Here is a 12,136-nt window from a genome sequence, read left to right as displayed (position 1 = left end):
GGACTAGATCCCTAAGCTTGAACTCTGAGCCCCATATTCCAGACTGAGGAAGGAAGGTGGTGGTTGTGACATGGGCAGTGATATGGGTGGAACAAGATGCTCAGGGGGTGGAAGGGCTTCCTAAAATGCTATGAGTGGCCCCTGCCAGGCTTGAGGTCCTGGGTCTTTCAGAGATTTCTGATGAGGTGGAGTGGGGAACAGATAGCCATGAAACGTGGTCCACTAATGGGTTTATTTCACTAGCAGAGTTTTCAGAACAATAAATGTAAATGACTTTAGAAAGGGTCAACTCTAGCAATTGTGCAAATTTCCCACCTGTCCCCGTGGTCTTACATCTGGTCTCTTCAAGGCGTTTGATTCTGTGACTTCTGCATTAGCCTCTTCCGGGTTTCTAGGGGTTTCTAGGCCCTAGAGACTCGGCTTTAATTCACCCAGGAGGAATGAGCACTCGTATTTTATAATGTCCCCAAGTGATCTTCATGTGCAGCCATGGGGGAGAGGTACTGTTCTAAGCCTGTCTAGATTGGAAACAGAAAGGTGAGCCAACTGCCAGAGTGACTCCAAATGACCCCAGAGAGTGTCTCTTCTCTGTCACGTCTTCAGAGAGGCTTTCGGGTTGGGCCCAGTGCTTATCCCAGCAGCTCAGCTCAACAAAGGTATTGTGGACATCAGCCATGTGTTGGTATTGTGGTGAGGACTGGTGGTGTCAATGAGAAAGGTGGCATCCCCAACCTAGGGAACATGACTGCATCTAAAAGAATAGGCCATGTTCCCAGAGAATTTCTGTAGAATATGGTTGGTGCAGGAATCTTTGCAACATGCAGGGCATTCTACGTACCCAAAGGGGAGGGATCAAGCTCTGTATGGGGTCAGAGGAGAGGTAAGCAGACCTAAGCTTTCAAGCATGAAGATCAGGTCTCAAGCTAAAGGAAGGGGTTGTGAGCAGTGGCACTAAAAATTGGGAGATTGGTATTGACATATACACATTATTATATATAAAACAGATAACCAATAAGGACCTACTGTATAGAACAGGGAACTCTACTCCATACTCTCATTATAGTAATGAGTATACTACTACTCATTACTAATGAGTATACTAATACTACTCATTATAGTAATGAACTATATGGGAAAAGAATCTAAAAGAGTGGATATATGTATATTTATAACTGATTCACTTTGTTGTACAGCAGAAACTAACACAACATTGTAAATCAACTATACTCCAATAAAAATTTTAAAAAAGAAAAGAAATACTGATATTTGCAGAGGGTACGTTGAACTCTGGTGAGAAGAGCCACGTGTGTGGCTCAAATCATGGCGTATTCATGTGAAAAGCTCCACCTCTAGGATCTAGCCTGAAGGTGGTGGGAAACTCAGAACATCTTAACAGGGGCATTTTCTTTCCTTGTGGCCCCCGGGCACCTTGGGGATGATGGACTTAGAAGAGGAAAGACTGAAGGCGTAGAGACCCATTGCTCAGGTGATGGCAGGGGATAGAGGCAGGATGGATGAGGCCATCAGCAGGGTTTCTGACGGGGAGTCGGGGAGGAATGGGGAGGGAGGAGTCTGAATACAGCAGGGCAGGGATCCCAAGAGAACTGTCTCCAAAATCAATTACGAACACAGGGTGAAACCTGCAGTAGAATCCATGCATTACTCTGAACGAGGAGTGAGCAAAGGGTTGTACTGGTAGTCAAATCTAAGAGTCTTTTTCTTTTTGAGGAAATTTTACTCCAATGTATCTTTTCTATCAGTATTACAATCTCTACTAGTAATAATAATACTATGAGGTAGAGTCCATCTCTAAACGTGCTTCATTTTACCACGTGATGCCTGATGAGGTCTCCTTAGTTCAGTAAAGGGTTCAAGTTCAAGTTCAAGTTCAAGCTATGTCATCATTTCTGTGGAAGAAATATCTTTTGTCCCATACCACAAATGGTGCTATTGATGGCAATGTGTGACACATTTCTTGTGATGTTATCTCTGCTTATGCTGACAGCCGTTTTTTGATTTCCATAAAATAGGATAGGTAATTGCATCTGCAGACCAGCTTTAATGTGAACTTACTTTGGGACTGGAACAGAATTGCTTTTAAGCAGCAGCTTATCTGTTTTCTTGAATTGCATTTCTTTCTGCATTTTTCTTCAGTATTTAATTACTTCTGATAAATGTATCTTCAGTCTATTTGCTTGTTACTTTAAGCTCACTAAATAAGTACCTCTAAATGGCATGGTTTTGTGATGTTTTCTTCAAATTTCCATTGCATGCCACTTTAGCTAACCATGTTAAAAAATATGTAAAATTAAAAAAAAAACAACCATGGTGGATATAGCCAGACATGAAAGTCAACCCCAAGTTTCCAAATAAGAGTTGTTCCCTCTTATGGTGGAAAACATGGATTGACATGTGTGCTTTATGTGGATAAAGTCATGGCCATAAAACATTATGCCAGAACTCTTAGATGGTGCCCCTGTCAAAGGTGCCCCTGGTCCTGCCTGTCAGCTCCCTAGACAGTGCTTAAGTCCACCCTACCCCTGTCTGCCACACTCCCTGTAGACGCTCCACTCCTGTCCCCAACCACTGCAGCCTGGTTCAGAATCCTACCACCTGCAAGGTGCAACCCAGGTCCTGGTCTTGCAGGCCACACCTCCTTCATCTGACTCTGCCCACTTCTCTAGACTCAGCCCCTTCCCTCCCCCCAGCCACACTGGGTGCCCCACATATATGATTATAAAGCACATGAATCATACTGGTGCTTATCACACACGGGTCTCCCTCCCCCCAACCATTCCTATCAGTAATTACATCAGGTCTTTAAAAAGTCTTTCATTCACCCTATATCCCATCCCAGCTAATGTTCCATCCTTAGTCTCTCTTCTCATCAAAACTCACTGGAGTTTTCTGCTCAAAAGTCTCTGCTGTCTCTCTGCCCTTCTCTTGCCCCACTCCACTCGGGCTTTGCCTAACTGCCTCCCAGTTAAAGCTCTCTTCTGGCTGCTCCTCCACACTGCCAAACCCAAAGGTCCAGTCTCAGCCCTCAGCTGACCACGTCCCCTTCTTACAACACTTCTCCGCTCAGTCGCAGGACATGACTCTCTTTCTTCTTCTTATCTTCACTGGCCTCTTCTCCTCAGTCTTGCTTGCCCGCTTCTTACCCTCCTGACCTTAAACCCTGGTGTGTTCCAGGGCTGTCCAGGGACGCTTTTTCAGTCTACACTCAATGTCTGATTGATCTTATTCAATCTAATGGCTTTAAATGTCTCTCTCAAGTTCATGTCTCCATCCCCAACCTCTTTCTCTCTGACTCCGGACCTGTATGTCCAACGGCCTGCCTGGCCATTTTGATATCTACTAAGCATCTCACAGGTCCAAGACTGCACTCATGATTCTCTACAGCCTCTTCTCCTACTGTCCCCACCAGCTCAACAACAGCCAATTGAACCCATCATGTTTTCAGGTCAAGCACTGGGGAGATCATCCCTGACTCCTCTTCTTTCACGTTCACATCAGCCCATCAACAGACCCTGCTGACCGAAATGCCCCTCCCCTGGGTCGTTGCATTTGCCTCTTAACTTCCTCCCTGGTCCCTCCTTTACTAAGCCTGCCCACCTTAGACTCTTAGTGTATTCTCCACTCGGCAGCCAGAGTCAGCTTTAACGTTTGTCATTTTACGGTCACATCTCAATGGGCTCATATTTGACTCTTCAACAGCCAACTGCTCGTCCTGATGCTACCTAGCGTGGCCTACAAGGTCCTTCATGATCTGACCCTCCCAACTGCTTCTCTGGTCCTGCCTCCCACCAACCTTCCCTTTCCTCACACTGCTTCCTCATCATCCTGTATCTGCTGCTTCTCTCACCTGTCCAATCATCTCCATGAAGGGCACTGCTCACATGCTCACTTTCTTTAGACATCTGCTTGAGCACTTCTCTCCAGCACACTCACTACCTCTTACTCTGATCACTCTTCTCAGCAATCCTTGTGACCCAACTGATAAGTATGTGTTTACTGCACACTTGAAGGAGTCCTCCTGGAAGGCATGCTCTACCCTGCCCACCACAGAGTCTCAGCACCTAGAACACTGTCTGGCACGTAGGAAGGACTCAATAAACACTGATGCAGCCACAGGGCACCATACTGCAGGATGCCCACATGCTGATCCCCAGAACCTGTGACTCTGAATGTGCTCCCTCACATGGCAAGGGAGACTCTGCTGACATGACTTTGCCGTGCCCACCCCATGGGTCTGGTAAACCTCAGAGTCTCCTGGTCATAACACCCAGGATAGCTAGCCTGGACTTAGCACTCCCTTCCTACCTGGCCATGTTTCAGCATTTAGCACTCATTCAACAATTTATCCTTCGCATCAACCCTGTGACATAGGATCCATTATTAACTCCACCTGGAGATTAGGAAACTGAGTTGCGGGCAGGCTTAGTAATTCTGCTGCCACACAGAGAAGCTTCACTATCCTCTGTCAAAATGACACCTACATCCCTGAAATAGAAACCAAGTTGATTATAGAGTTATGGCCCAATTTTATCTGTTGTTGTTAAAACTGAAAATGAACTTGTCCTGGGTTTCATTTATTTTTAGGTTTGCCTTTTGACCTTGAAATAAATTGTTAAATAAATACAAATAAAACAGAATTTTCAATGAACTGCTAAAGCCAGTTTCATAGTATATCTTAATTTTCCTATAATATGGTTCCCTCTCTATAACATTATATTTCATAGTACATATTTTGTATTTGATTTTATTCAGGCTACGATAAACCAACTATCTTTAGAGCCGTGTTATTTGAGTTCTAGGTTAGGACATTTCAAAGTATAGATTTTCCCCCATTCTATCCCTTTTCGTTGCATCTTAAATATCCAGACATTCTGGAAAAGGTCCTGCATGGAGGGTGCTAGCCCAGGCCCTGAGCCTAGAGATGGATCCTGACTCTTCTACTTTCCAATGATGAAACTTAGACATGTTTCTCTGTGTTCTATCACCTGAGCTCTTTTCACCTAAAAAGTGAGGGTTTTGTGAAAATTAAACAGTACATGTTTTTGAAAATGCATTCTGGAAATGAAGGAGAAATACTCATGTAAACACTGATAATTATTTTTGCTGCCACCATAGTTCTATGATAAGATTTTTCTACTTTTGATTCTAATATTTTCCTTTGAAATTTCACACCAATTAAAATATGCATGTTATGCAATTGCACCTTTATAAAAATCCAAAAGCCCACATTCTCCTTATCCCCTTGAACCAAGCTAGTGACTCATCTTGGAGCTGATGGCCAGACAGGGCTGGCTGGGTCGACTCTGGCTGACTGTCCTTCTAAGCTTTGTCTTAGCTCACTGCCTGTTGGCATGATAAACCTGCTAAGAGTTTCTTCTACAAAGTGTATAATTTGGAAGTATTTTCTTTTGGTGCCTTAAAAAATATTGGGCATTACTCTGTAGCAGGATCTTAGTCACCTAAAATGTTTACTATATGTGAGATCTCTGGCCATCTCTGCAGCCTCCACTTAGACGCCCCCTCACCTGTGTGTGTCCTAACTGCTTCACAGCACTTCTCTGTGTTTTTACAATTGTTAAGATGACTTTTTTCCTGGGTCTTGTGAACCAGCAGCTACAGGCAAGAAGAACTTGCCATCTGGGGATTCACAAGAGAGAACTTGCCATTTAAAAAGACATTGTGAGTACTTAAATGACTCAGAGAGAGTATACTTTCTGCTCTAGTTAAAAGAAGAGAACTGTCCTTGAGAACGTGTATGAAAAAGCCCTCTTCATGAAACCAAAGGTCCTGGTTAGCACACCTGTGTAGACAGATAAAGAAGAACCTTATCTGTTCCTGTTCTTAAGCTACTTCTACAAGAATCTGCCTATAATTGCCAATCATAAAATACTGTTTTCCAAAGTCTATTTGAATTGTAGTTCCCATGTGATAAAATTCTAATGCATTTTTAATTTTCCAATAGATAAACCTCTAAAAAATATTTAATACTATTAAATGAATGGAATCAGATTTTACCTTATCATTGAGTTGATAATCCTCAAATTTATCTTACAATTATCACTGGTCAATCAAGTCTGATAAAGTGCGATTTTTCAAATGATGATAAACTAATTCCAGATTAAATTTAATATTATGTATTTTGACATTACATTGATTCAGACATTGTTATTGTTTCTGTGCTAGTTTTTTTTTTACCATGTACATTTGATTACTGGTCTCATTAAAATAATTATAATGCCTCAAATTAAATCATGTCTCTAAATGTGACATTGCATAAGGCTGACAGTCAAATAGGCCTCTGTTCTGTTATACACTTGACTCATGCTCTGTTATATAACTTAAAACTAACAGAAGAATTACAAAGGCTACTGAAAATGAGCTACTGGTGGCTCTGATCAAATTTAGAAAATAAAAGGGAGAAGAAGGAGAAGAAATGAGACTCATATATTTTCAAAACAATTTCACATTATCTTATATAATCACAGTAAAATACATTTTACTTATCACATTTATAAATTTCCTGATTGCCAAATCCACATGCTTTTCACAAATACTGGGTATAACTTTGTACTGCACAAAAGCACACGTGTACTTGCCTCTTTCCTTCTGCTCCCTGACTGGTTTCCTGTCACCCTCCTAACCCTCCACAAGTTGTCTGGTTTCCTTTATGTATTTACAGGCATCAGCATTTCTCTTGTCCCACAATGTTCAAATTAAGGCCTTACATGCTTCCCCGTTCACCTTTCTTTAGAACCAAATCACATAAACTCTTTCTTTGTGGGAAATAACAGAGCTTACCCAAACACTTTTTTTCCTGTAATTTCAGAACAGAAAACTCTCTCTACTCCAATGCAGAGAATACCTTTCAAAATTACGTCTCCTTCCTCTATAGATCAGTCTGACTTAGACCTTCCCTGCAAACCACGTGAAATCAAGAGGGGACCACCAGGCAGGTTCACTCTGAGGAGGGCTGAGGACGGAACTCCAGCATGACCGGCTTGGCGAACTTCCCCAGTTAGCCATCCTTTACTCTTGCCTTCCCGACCATAAGACAGGGCTAATGATGCTTAGCTCATAAGGCTCCTCCTAGGGTTTATCTAAAACAGACAACATAACAAATAGGCACTCCATATTGCGATAGCTATTATTTTGTCAAGATTTTAAGCCAAATAAGTGTTCTGAAACTTTCTTTGCAATTTGACAAAATTATTCTTAAGTTCATTTATAGTAATAAGCAAGTGAAAGGAGCCTTGTATAAGAAGGGAAATAAATAGGGACTTGTGCCCTCAGATGTCAAGATGTCTTCTATTGAAAACCACACCCTGCTGGGCTTCCTGCTTTGCTGCTGGTCCTGGTCCTCAGAAGCAACTGGACACGTAGGACCAAGAGCTAAAAGTACTCAGGGGAGCTGACGTAAAATCCCACTTACAGGAAGATCTTCTAATAGAAATGATCTCAAATACTTAAAACAATTGTAAGCCAAATATGTTCACTGTAGGAAAATGCAATAACAGCACAATTGGAAACAATGTAAACACCCCAAATTAGGGAAGTAGCCTATGATGAAGCATTTATGCACTGTAATAATATTCATCCATTTAAAATCATACATTTCAAAGAGTTTGTAGTAACAAAGTATTGGCATGAAGAAAGCACAAAAACACAAAACTGAAGGCACAGTATGATCCCAACTGTATAAAGCTAGGCATAGAAGCAAGGGGAAGAAAACACACCAAAATATGAAGAATGATTGTTTCTGTATGGTGGAATTAAGGATGTTTTTCTTTTTCACATACTATTCTGTGTCTCACGCATTTTCTGCAGTCAGTAGGTATTGTTTTGGGATGGACTATTGACCTTATATCTAACAGATTCAAAACTTCTCCAACAGCTAATTCTCTAGGGAGATTGAGGGGTATTCTACCACTTGCTCTGTATTAGCTTCCAGAAACTAACAGATATATCTCTGTTTTGAAGATGACCTCAGAAAGCCATCAAATTAAATAAGAAATAAAGTATAGCTGCTTCTAATGGCTAAACTCGGTATGCACAGTCCTTCATATTTCAGACTTTCATCCACCATAGTATAATACCTTCGTGACTACAGAATGCAGATTCACAAAAATATATCTGACCAAAATCTTAGGAAAAAATACATGTTCTCAATCCTAGCCTATTTCTTACCTCTGAAATACTCCTAAATATATGCGATATATATAGTAAGCAAATTAACTACCTAATGTATTAACTTGGAAATTTAAATATTGTGTATGATTTCACTTCTAAACACACTTCTCATGCAGATATATGTAGGAACATCATGGTTAAATCCTATAAGGTTTAGCAGCAGGGAGAGGAAGACATGGAAAGGAAGACATTCACTGAATAGATAAGGAAACCAAAGGCACAGGTAGGGAAATAACCACTCAAGACAAGTAGCAAGGCAAGAATAACAACTAATGCTCTTTCCCAAGGGAATACCCTGAATGGCTAAGAGGCCTGTCCTACAGGCATGGTTAATGTGCACATTCCTCACTGTGCTGAGGGCTGGACTAGTCCCTGACGGACCTGGTACACAGCCCCACTGCTGTCATGTACCAGCCACACACCTGGGGATGGTCACAAGCCTCTCTCTCTCTCTCTGTTTCGTCCTCTGTACACACCTGGGAATGTCAAAAGAACAGAAAATGTCCAGAGGACAGAGAGAAGGTCATGGACTTGGAAGGGTCCTCCTTCCTGCCAACTAGTAGGGATCTGTTGCAGATTCACTGTGTCCTGAAGATCCCTCCATGTTTCACACAAGTGCAACCTCCACAGCTGATTTTCACAGAAGGGGTGCTTGGCGACTTTTGTCCTAAAATTTAACTTCTTAATTATACTCTACCAACTTCAAGTGACAATCCTTTTGATCAGCCAGAACAATTTGGGGAAGAAGAGGAAAGGAATTGATAACGCCAAATGCCTGGGTGTCCTGCAGATCTTCAGGCACATGTAGTTTCTGGTATCTACCTCTGCATTCAGATGGCCACAGTTCAAGGCCTATGGCTCAAGCCAGGACCACTGCAAGTCCTTGTCAGTGCCGCCTAGTGTGGGTCTGGATTTAAAAGCAAATTCCTTTGCATAATGGCACCAAGGAGGGCAATCAGAATGCTGATCATTGCCTTGTCTAACAAGCAATAAATGTCCTTTATGCAGGTCAACTTCTGAATCGTGCTTTAACCTGAGTGGGAGGAAACACAGCCGACTCTGGAACCATCTTCTTCCACTTTTGAAAACGTAATCTGCCTCTTTTCTCTGACTCACTTCAGAGACCCCACACTTGGAATAAAGGAATAAAGTGTCTTTATTCCAAGTGCCTTGCTCAGGAATAAAGTGTGGGGTAGGGCAAGGACTCTTTTATTTATTTACAACAAGTTCAAGGGTGTAGGACTGCAAAGGTGGCCAGCGAGGGTTTGCTAATATACTGCTCAGCAAAGTTTCTGAAAGGCCCCGAAAATCGTAAAATCAAAGCATAGATGATAACTTACCCAAAGTGACTGGCTAAGTTCATGGAAATACAAAACAGAAGGAGGTTTTTGATCATGATAAAGCTAGAGAACATTCCATTGTCCATTCCCAATAAGAATAATAGCTGAAGCAGATGAATTTGGAAGAATAACTGTTCCTTTCTCAACCTTGATCTTGAAGCTGAAAGGGGGAAAAATATATAAACATGAATGTTTCTGTGACGCAGTTCCTGGAATCAAATCACACTGCTAACACACACAGTTCAGAAAGAAAGGAGCCTGGCTGTGCTTGTGCAGCACGGCTCCACATCAGGAGTTATCTGTGTTCACTGGCCTTTTTATTGGGGCATAAAAAGAAATTACAGTAGGCTTAATTTTCACTTTTACTCAAGGTGCAGAATCATTCCCCTAATTAATTTTTTCCCATGCCTCAAATACTTTGTTTTATTTTTACCATGTTATCAAATGACCCATTAGTCCTATTATTAGATTCAATGCCTGAAGTTATCTAACTGTATCTTGCATGTCAAATCCACAAGTGGAATACTTTTACCTTTCTGAAATATTTGCCACGCGTTCAAAGTCAGCAAGCTACTCCTTGTTCTGCAAGGTGCTGAGAGAAAATATGTGAAAAGAGGGGGGAAAAGGCACATTTAAGAAACAGGTCTTCTACATGATAATATAAGAACTGCTTATAAGGGAGGATTGCCACTTTCTGAGCAATCTACCCCCATGACTGAAGAACTTAATAATCACTGCATTTGGGAAAGTCTCTTGGCTCTGGGCTCTGTGCTGGGCCCTAATTAATGCATTTGAAATCCAAGCAGGCACAATCCCTGGGCTCTGCAACTAACCTTAGCGAAGGCATATACTTCTCAATATGCGCATAAAGCAAATAGATGCACATCCTATAAGAGCACTGCGTGTTCAAAAGAAACATTTTCCCGAGGCGACCCCAGGCCAACTCCGGAAAAGGGAAACACACAACAGGTACTTCCACCTCAGAATCCAAGGCCCTCGAGTGGAGAAAGGCAGGGCGGGGGTCTCCTGGGCGCGTCCTGGGGCTTGTCGCCAAACCCGGGCCAGAGTCCCGGCGGCGAGCAGGCGGCGCTGCGTGCGGGAAACCGGGGCGGCGCCTCCGGCTGCCCTCAGCCCGGAGCCGGGACCCCCAAAGAGAGGCTGCGCTCCCATGGTCCCGGGACCGCCGCGGGGCCTCGCGGGAGCTGGTGGGAGCGGGGACGTCACTGCGGAGGCTAAGCCTCCGCCGGCTTGGTGCCCGCGGCTTGGCAGGGTCGGCCTCCTGCCTGGTCCGCAGCGGCGCGCCCAGCGCCAAACGCTCGCCGACCCTCCCCGGCTAGATTCTGGCCCCAGCAGACCTGCCCGGCTCCTGCCCGGGGTCCGAGCGGAGCGTCCTGCCGGGCGGCGCTTTCTTTCTCGGAGAGGAGCGCGCGGTGCAGTGCCGGCTTGGTGTCCCCCGTCCCGAGCAGCCGGCGCGACCCGCCCGCGACCCCCGCCACCGAGCCGGCGCCCACCCTGCAGGAAGCTCCTGGACGCTGCGCGCCTCGAAGGCCTGGGGCCGATGGGGACCTCCGGATGGGCGATCTCGCCCGTCGGCTCCAGTGACGGCGGCGGATGCCCCACGCCCCAATTCCTACCGGCGAGCCCGTGGGCACTGAACCCTGGTGCCCCGTCCCGCGGGGCTGCGCCGCTCTGGACCCCCCTGACCTCCCGTGCTGTCTATGCCTCCGCAGTCGCCGGGGGAAAGTTTGCGCTCCCGGCCGCCCATGGCTCCCCTCCTGTCTCCACCTGCCTTCCCAAGCCAGGCAGCCCCGAGGATAGGGGTGCGGACCGAGCCGGGGCCGCCCGTCCTCTCGACCTCGCCCGCAGCTTCTTACCCCACTTCCCCGGTCCCGCGCGCCCGGGCTTACCCTGCGCGCCGGCCCGGGAAGGCAAGCCGTCGGCGAGGATGCATCCTCCTCCTCCTCCGCCTGCTCTCAACCGGCTGGCAAGAGCGGAAGGCCAGTGCGGCGTCACCGCCCCATGCCGCCAGCGCGAACTTCCCCAGTCCTCCCGGGCCGAAAGGCTCCGGTGCCCCCCGCGCTCCCGCCGCCGCCCTGCGGCTCCGCTCCGCGACCGAGGCCGCGCTCTGCCCTGCTGCAGAGATTCTGCCCCCCCACCCCCCCGCGTCCCCAGTGCACTCGCGCGCTCGCTCTCACCTCGCCCGAGCGCCACATGTCGTCTCCGGCTTTGGGGAACGTTCCTCTGCAGAGGCGCTCCGGTAGAGGCCGCCAGACTCTCACCAAATGCGCCCTCGCCTCGGGCCGACTCAGCGGAGGGGGAGGGCTCCGGGCCCGCGGCTGGGCCAGGTTTGGGATAGGCCATATTTCCGATGAAGTTTCTTGGTAGCCTGCGGGAGAATATCGATGCTTCTTGTAATAAGCACCGGTCCCTCTTTTCAGAGCTGAGATGGAAAGGGCGTGTCAGCAGGCAGCCGCCGGAGGCCGTTTCTCTGAGAGCTTTCCTGTTTCAGGGCCAGCCCTGAGCACCTTACTGGCCTGGCCTCAGTCTTCCCGCAGTTCTCCACGCAGGCCTCTGTGTCCGCGTCTGCTCCT

At 45.8% G+C, this 12,136-nt stretch overlaps 1 protein-coding gene across 1 annotated transcript in view; it reads right to left on the bottom strand.

Annotated features, from left to right (window-relative positions):
• The window catches only part of GABRA5 (gamma-aminobutyric acid type A receptor subunit alpha5), a 102,842-nt gene extending 91,187 nt beyond the window's left edge, over positions 1–11,655 (bottom strand). Inside the window, exons 1-2 of the mRNA XM_065872652.1 lie at positions 11,453–11,655; positions 9,546–9,705 (exon numbers count right to left, since the gene is read on the bottom strand). Coding sequence (XP_065728724.1) covers positions 9,546–9,631 — 86 coding nt within the window. The 5' untranslated portion in view covers positions 9,632–9,705; positions 11,453–11,655. The remainder of the gene's footprint in view (positions 1–9,545; positions 9,706–11,452) is intronic.
• Between the last annotated feature and the right edge of the window lie 481 nt (positions 11,656–12,136).

The sequence above is a fragment of the Phocoena phocoena genome, chromosome 2 (assembly GCF_963924675.1).
Source record: "Phocoena phocoena chromosome 2, mPhoPho1.1, whole genome shotgun sequence".
Lineage (NCBI taxonomy): Eukaryota > Metazoa > Chordata > Mammalia > Artiodactyla > Phocoenidae > Phocoena > Phocoena phocoena.
The sequence above is the reverse complement of the archived record's forward strand: the minus strand, read 5'-3'. Positions and strand labels throughout refer to the sequence as shown.